The following is a 6596-nucleotide window of genomic DNA, read 5'->3' as shown; positions in this document are numbered from 1 at the left end:
TTTACACCACAACACAGCTGTTCACATGCACGATATTTGCATATGCTTTTCAGCAATTTAATGCATGATCCTCGTGCAACGCATCTGCATAAAGTGTGCAGTTGGTTCCCCAAAGTTAGTGGAGAAATTCATCTTCGATGTAACCTATATGCATAACATATAGTGAGTGCTTTAAGTGAGTGTAAACTTTTGATGGGTAGTATATATTAATCAATAGTCAAGCAGCTCCAGCATTTGGTGAGTGCATTTAAAAGCTTAATATATGCAATTGTGTCGTTATTCCATCTTGATCAATACGCCAATCGTCATAAAGTCGAAATAGTACATTCGCGATTTCTGACGAATATGGAAAGGGTTTTGAGGCTAACAGTTTGCCTGCATTGTGCCTTACACTTGACCTGCATGGCCACCTTTTCCGGAACACCATGTATCATCATTATTCAATACCAATTGATGGGCAGATCCTGGTGTATAGTTGGAATCACACAATCTCCATTTCTATTGAATATGGACAGAGTTTATATTTTGCATCTCACTCAGCCTAAATAAATGCAACGATGATGTTGATGATGATGATGATGATGATGATGAAAACATCAGCAAAACATAAACCCAGGTTTTGTAGATACTATACACAAATAAAATTTATATTGTTAAATCAATTAATCACGCATTGGTGAAAACTTTCTAAGAATTTTATGTCAACACACGCTAATTAGTTTTGGCTGAAATTCAATGTGGTTAATTGCATTAAAAAGTGAGAACATGACAAAAGTGCCGAACTCATGTCTGATTATTTGTTTTGCCTGATGGTTTCTTTCAAAACACGATGCAAACTTCGAAATAGGCAGTTAAATATATGCTTAACAAAATCGATATTAATCAACTTAATGGATAGATAAACATAGTCAATATCAAACAGTCTGACGTAATTAATCACTATATAAGAACGCAGAGTCGTTGCTACTCAGGAAACCACCATGTTGACATTCTCCTTGCTCTTCACTGGGTACATGTTAGACACTCTTGGTCCCTTCCTGTCTGGGGACACCCTCAAATCAGAATGTGCAGTAGCCTGTGTGAACAACGCAAACTGTTCCTCATTCTTCTATGACGTCAACACTCAGGAGTGTTACCTGGAGAAATATGTGTACGTTGCCAGTCACCAGCTGCAGAACCGGAGTGGCGTTCAATACTATTCTCTGCTGAACAGTAAGTGACTTACCTTCTGATATTATAATCTTTTAACTTATAATTGTTGGCCTTGAAACTGACTAATTCCTGATTCCTAATAATGTTGTTTTTCCCAGTACACTGTGTGTCCTTAGTATTTATGTATTTTTTAGTAAAAGAGGCTTACGTAAACTAATGAACAGTCAATAAGTCTCAACTGCCTTCTTCCAGGGGCTTGTCCTGCCAGCAATATCTACTGTCGATTCACAAACCAGTGTCTCAGGCTGCATTCATCTGCGAAGATGAAATTTACAGCCGCCAGGACTCTGTGTATGGAGAACTCGGGACATCTCGCCTTCATTAGATCTGAGGAGGAGAACAGACAAGCTGTCATTGTTGCGAAGGGTAAGTATATGGTATATGCATGCGAAACCAGAGCAAACTGTCGTCCCTACAAATATCTCTGTCAGAAGTATTGTTGTTCGGCAAAATATAACTAGATACAGAACCGCAAAAGAAACGTCACCTTTCAAAACCAAACTTTTGTTCTTACAAGTTGGTGTTGTTATTATGATTGTACCGTCTTGTTACCATGTTTTTCAATCCAATTTGACAGTTATTACCAACATCAAGTTTTCTAATGAAACGGTAGTAAAAAGGCAGAGGTGGTAAAATATTCCGTATGACATTCGTGAAAATGAAATATTCACGTGCACGTGCATATCGTGACAAAGTCGCAAACAATCAATCTTGGTTTTAAACAATGGCCATGCCACAACTTATACCTAGGTCACATATACCTAATTTTTCAAAGGTCGCCGGCCGGTGCGGCAGAATCGGTGGGTTTTACCGATGTTACGGCGTACGACAGATTTTCGGCCACATCTGTGCCACATCGGTACAGTAGTCACAAAGCCAAGGATGATCGGAAGATACCCTTCCAGTCACTGGAAAATGGAAGGCTAAAAACGTCAAGTGACGTCAAATATGGCAGGAATCGGCCGGTCATCTCCTGATACCCGGACGGTATCCTTTCGATGTAAACCAAATCGTTCGGTTCCGGAACTTTAGGCGCTGGTGGATGGCTGGATTAACATCGCCCGGTTCCAACTCGCTAGAGATGAATGGGCTCAGTGCCCTGTCAATCAAAGTTGGTGTTCGACACAATCCACATTTCAGTGGAGAGATGGTGCTCCCACTCCCACTGCCATCAGAGTCTCAAACTGGCCGTACTTGGGACGACACAACAGCCAAGGCCGGATCCACCAACTGTTGACGCCGCTTCAGTATTGTCACCCTCTCTTCTTCCCGATGCTAGAATTACATTCTGACGATGTCGGGCTCTGGCATTCTCCATACGGAGCCGGGCCAGTCTCAGCAGGTGTGGTGGGTCAGGCATCTGATGACCTGTGCTGCTCAACCCATTCAGACCTTTATTTATACCCCGAACCAGGCACGTCAAGATTCCCTGTGTCTGACTAATACCCGTGCGGCGCCTGTTCGATGCTTGCCCAGACTATGGTTGGTCACCTTCTGACTTAGTTTAATCGTACGGTCTACGATTCCCGGCAGACAACCTTTCTGTTATCCTCTGGTGAACATACCACACCAGCGCACTGAAAATAATCGTCAGATTTCCTGGCGGTCTGGCAGGTGCCTGCAGGGTCACCGGTGAGTTGCCGGAAGACGTGCCGGAAGACGTGCCACAGACCCGTTACATTACCGATGGGACTGTTGACCGTAAGAAGAGTTATTTTCTTTCGATTTGTCTGCGATGTGTCACCGGGTTTTTTCGATATCAAATAACATAGCCGATGCCCGTTCCAGCTCCTCGTCGGGTATTGAGAAACCTCTATCGGTGTGGCGTTTCTTTTGCGGTATAGTATACATTGGCTATCGGCTATGATTGAGTATGTTTTACCATGCTCAAAAGCAGTGCTTGACGACGGTAGTTATGCGTACCGTTTTGAATAGCTTGCTCACATTGAATAGTTTTAGAACCACTACATAAATTCCCTGATGTAAAGAAGTACATACAAAAGAAGTTCACAAAGTATTCACATACGAATATTGTGAAGGTTTTGATCATATTTCTTGTATAAAATTATTAAACCTGAAAAAAACATTCCATGGGCACTCTAACCTGGAATATGGGTCGGTGGGGTAGCGTTCGAACCCATTTCTGGTGTTCCCCGCCGTGATATTGCTGGAATATTGCTAAAAGCGGTGTAAAACTGAACTCACTCACTCACTAACCTGGAATGACCTCCAAAAGATATTTTGGGTTTCAAGAATACAACCAACAGACAAATGACTCCGAAACAAGATGTATCTCCTTCAGCGCAAACATCCCCAAATGCACATTGAGTGGAAATACACATCCCGTTCTCGTTCCTAAGTTGCTTAGGTTTTCAAACTGCATAATCTTATCTCTATCTTTTGCCCTCTGTTTCTGTCTTTCCCACTCACGTTAGCTGTCATGACATTGCCTTTGTGTACGTGCCCATGTGCTGCTGAATACTCACATGACAATCGATAGAACGACTGTTTTCCTATCTAAAGACGAAGCTGTATGGATCGGCTTGGAGCGTAATGACACCGATAGTGAATGGCGCTGGACAAATGGACAGTTTCCGGGACCCTACGTCAACTGGAATCAGGCAAACCTTGGAGGTGCACTGCTCTATGGCAGGATGTTTCGCACTGGCAAATGGGGTACCTTTGGCCTGAATGGCAAAGTACTAGCGCTCTGTGAAATTGATCTTGAGGAGAATGACGATGCTCTAAGGAGTTAGGATGTAGACATCCTGATGTAGTTTACACGTATTGAATATAATGTATGTACCACTTACAATATGGGAAGGTAAATATGTTTCAACAAACATTGTCTTAATATGAATGATCCCTGGGACTTAAATTCATGAGTGCTCCTTATTAAGTTCATTGGGATGCACAATACCCTACTCAGCAGGGCAAAATTGCTAAGGGGCTACCTTAAACTTTTATATGTTGTATCTGTATTTGTCCTAAATAAAGTCATCAATGTTGCAAAGAAACATCTAATCCAGTCATAATTCGCTATGAAAAGTACTCGCTTAATCTAACCAACAAAAACAGACATGCTTATATTCTGTTATTCCATAACAAATGCGAGTTGAAAAGCAGTCTTACGTGGTTCAATGCCGTCCACATCCAAATTCGTTTTCTACGTTGTTTAACAACAAACACCATAGCGTTTCTAAGCCAGTATTACATGATCAACGTAAATCTTCGGATACACAATGCCATTTGGAAAGTGGTCAAATGTAACACATGTTATATTTGGGATTACATATTCTCAGTAAAGTATCAATTCTAGTACTTTTTGTTGGGTTGAGTCCCATCTGGAATTCGAACCCACACCTTCAGAGTCAGGCACCTAATCGCCAGCACACAAAGTCCGCTGCCTACTCCACTCACTCTTGTTGCTATAGTTTACGAAACAGCTCCCTATACACACTCACTATTGATTCAAACTTTTAGATGCGCACGAAATGAGTGTGTCTCTGCTACTAAAAGTAGGATTTATTTAAAATTTTGGACTAATATTATTTGGGATATAAGTTGTGTTATTGTAATGGATTTAGAAAATGATTATTCCATTCAAAACTTGTTATGAATTTCGTGCAAACACGCCAGTTTTGTGCAATTATTTTTAATTATGTGCATGTGAGCATGGTCGGGGTAAAGTTTGAAAGTTACTGTGAATTGTGTCAGTGAGAAAAAAAACCCGACCTTTTTCTGATAATTATTGTTTTAAACGTATTTAAACGTTTTTTTACACGCGGCGTAAGTCATGTCAGAAACGTCTACGTGCATGTGGCATTTTGGACCAAGAGAGAGCATTATCATGGCACGAACTCCTAACGTTTCACAGTTAGTACAAACAACGTTCATTATAGTCGTCGACCTGGTTGATCAATGGCACACAAGGCCGTTTTTATCAGATTAAGAAACCGTGGTCAAAGTGCCGCTCAAATTGGAGATGAGCTTCACAGAACTTCAGTTGTTAGAGGGAGGACATACACAATCCACTATATCGATGGAACCTGTTTGGATGAACAGAATGTGGCGTAGATGGATTCAGAGCATTAACGTTAGATAGAACGATCGTCTTGGGAGTGGCTTAGTAATGTTGTCAATGGGGTCACTCTAACACTATTACATGTTATTCAGTGGGCGGTACTAACGTGCGACCTCTCTTGACCAGCTTGGCGCTGCAATGCAGAAATGAGGGGGATTATGGGTAGGGCTTGTTGAATCCGGTGTTACATTGAGAACAGAGGCGGGTGACGCGGAAATATAGAGTCTGAGTTTTCATGGTAAATAACGAAATGGATAGTTGGACACTTTGGCCAATCATCAAAAACAGATGTCCTTGTTACTCTGTTGAAATATTTTTCTCACTAAAGATATACAACACTTTTTCATTGAATATCACCTACTTTTTAAACAGGATATTTGTCATGTACACCGCAGGAACAATATTAAAGACTTACCATCTGCATATAACATTAAGAATATCGATGTGTGTGATTATGTGATGTTCCGAATAGTCATAAAATACTAGTATTATTCACATACTAATATACCTTTTTCACCATCTGTGACGAGTTACTTGCAATTTCTCAGTCTCAGAAAAGAATTCAATTTCATTAAGTCACAACATGTTATTTCTTCACTCAATCCATTAGTTTTCTTCAGGAAAAGATCAGGAAAAGTCTTTCATCCGGGGGCATTTGTCACGACTTTTGTTTATTTGTTGTTTAACACGTAGCAATATTCCAGTGTTATTACCAAGGTCTGAAACTATTAGAGCTTGGACCAAACAATGCAGTGATTGGCATCATTAGTATCGATTTACCTAACTGGAGTCCGGCCACATGTGTCAGTGAAGTCAGCGAGTCTCGCCACCAGACATGTTTAATCATCCCCTGCCACAAAAATGGGTAAATAAAGATTAATTCACACCCGGATATTAACGAGCCGCTAGTTGTTGTGACAATGAGGTGAGGTGAGGTGAGGTGAAATTTGGTTTTACGTCATGCTTGAGAATATTTCGCTCATATGACGACGTGCATGCGTGTGTGTGTATGTGTATGTGCGGCTGCTTGTACTAGTCCAGACTTAAGCTAGTTTTATAGTGCTAGCCCACTGACATACCATGCCGCAGTGAAGCATGAATACCTTACTCAGACACATTATACTGACTCCGAGCCGACCAGTCCTTGTTGTACCCATTAATGCCGAGCGCCAGGCAGGGACCAACAAGTACCATATTTTAACGTCTTTTGGTATGACGCGGTCGGGGATCGACGGGCGGACGCTCTAACCACTACATCACGGAGGCTGTCTGTTGTGACAATGATTATATAGGCAAAAGT

The 6596-nt window shown here is 41.3% G+C and overlaps 1 protein-coding gene across 1 annotated transcript; it reads left to right on the top strand.

Moving 5' to 3' along the window:
• The first annotated feature begins 980 nt into the window (after positions 1 to 980).
• Positions 981 to 3968, top strand: LOC124281351 (collectin-12-like). Its single transcript, XM_046717385.1, has 3 exons — positions 981 to 1212; positions 1405 to 1578; positions 3736 to 3968. The coding sequence occupies exons 1-3, from the start codon at positions 981 to 983 to the stop codon at positions 3966 to 3968; spliced, it is 639 nt and encodes a 212-aa protein (XP_046573341.1).
• Positions 3969 to 6596: the final 2628 nt, after the last annotated feature.

The sequence above is a fragment of the Haliotis rubra genome, unplaced genomic scaffold (assembly GCF_003918875.1).
Source record: "Haliotis rubra isolate DU_JTF1 unplaced genomic scaffold, ASM391887v1 Scf283, whole genome shotgun sequence".
NCBI lineage: Eukaryota > Metazoa > Mollusca > Gastropoda > Lepetellida > Haliotidae > Haliotis > Haliotis rubra.
Note: the sequence above shows the minus strand (reverse complement) of the source record. Positions and strands in the feature narration are given on the sequence as shown.

Excerpts from the sequence above, each read along its gene's own strand:
- LOC124281351 (XM_046717385.1), top strand. The coding sequence starts at position 981 with ATGTTGACATTCTCCTTGCTCTTCACTGGGTACATGTTAGACACTCTT. Across the intron at positions 1,213-1,404 it reads ATACTATTCTCTGCTGAACA|GGGCTTGTCCTGCCAGCAAT; the intron begins GTAAGTGACTTA and ends GCCTTCTTCCAG. Across the intron at positions 1,579-3,735 it reads AGCTGTCATTGTTGCGAAGG|ACGAAGCTGTATGGATCGGC; the intron begins GTAAGTATATGG and ends TCCTATCTAAAG.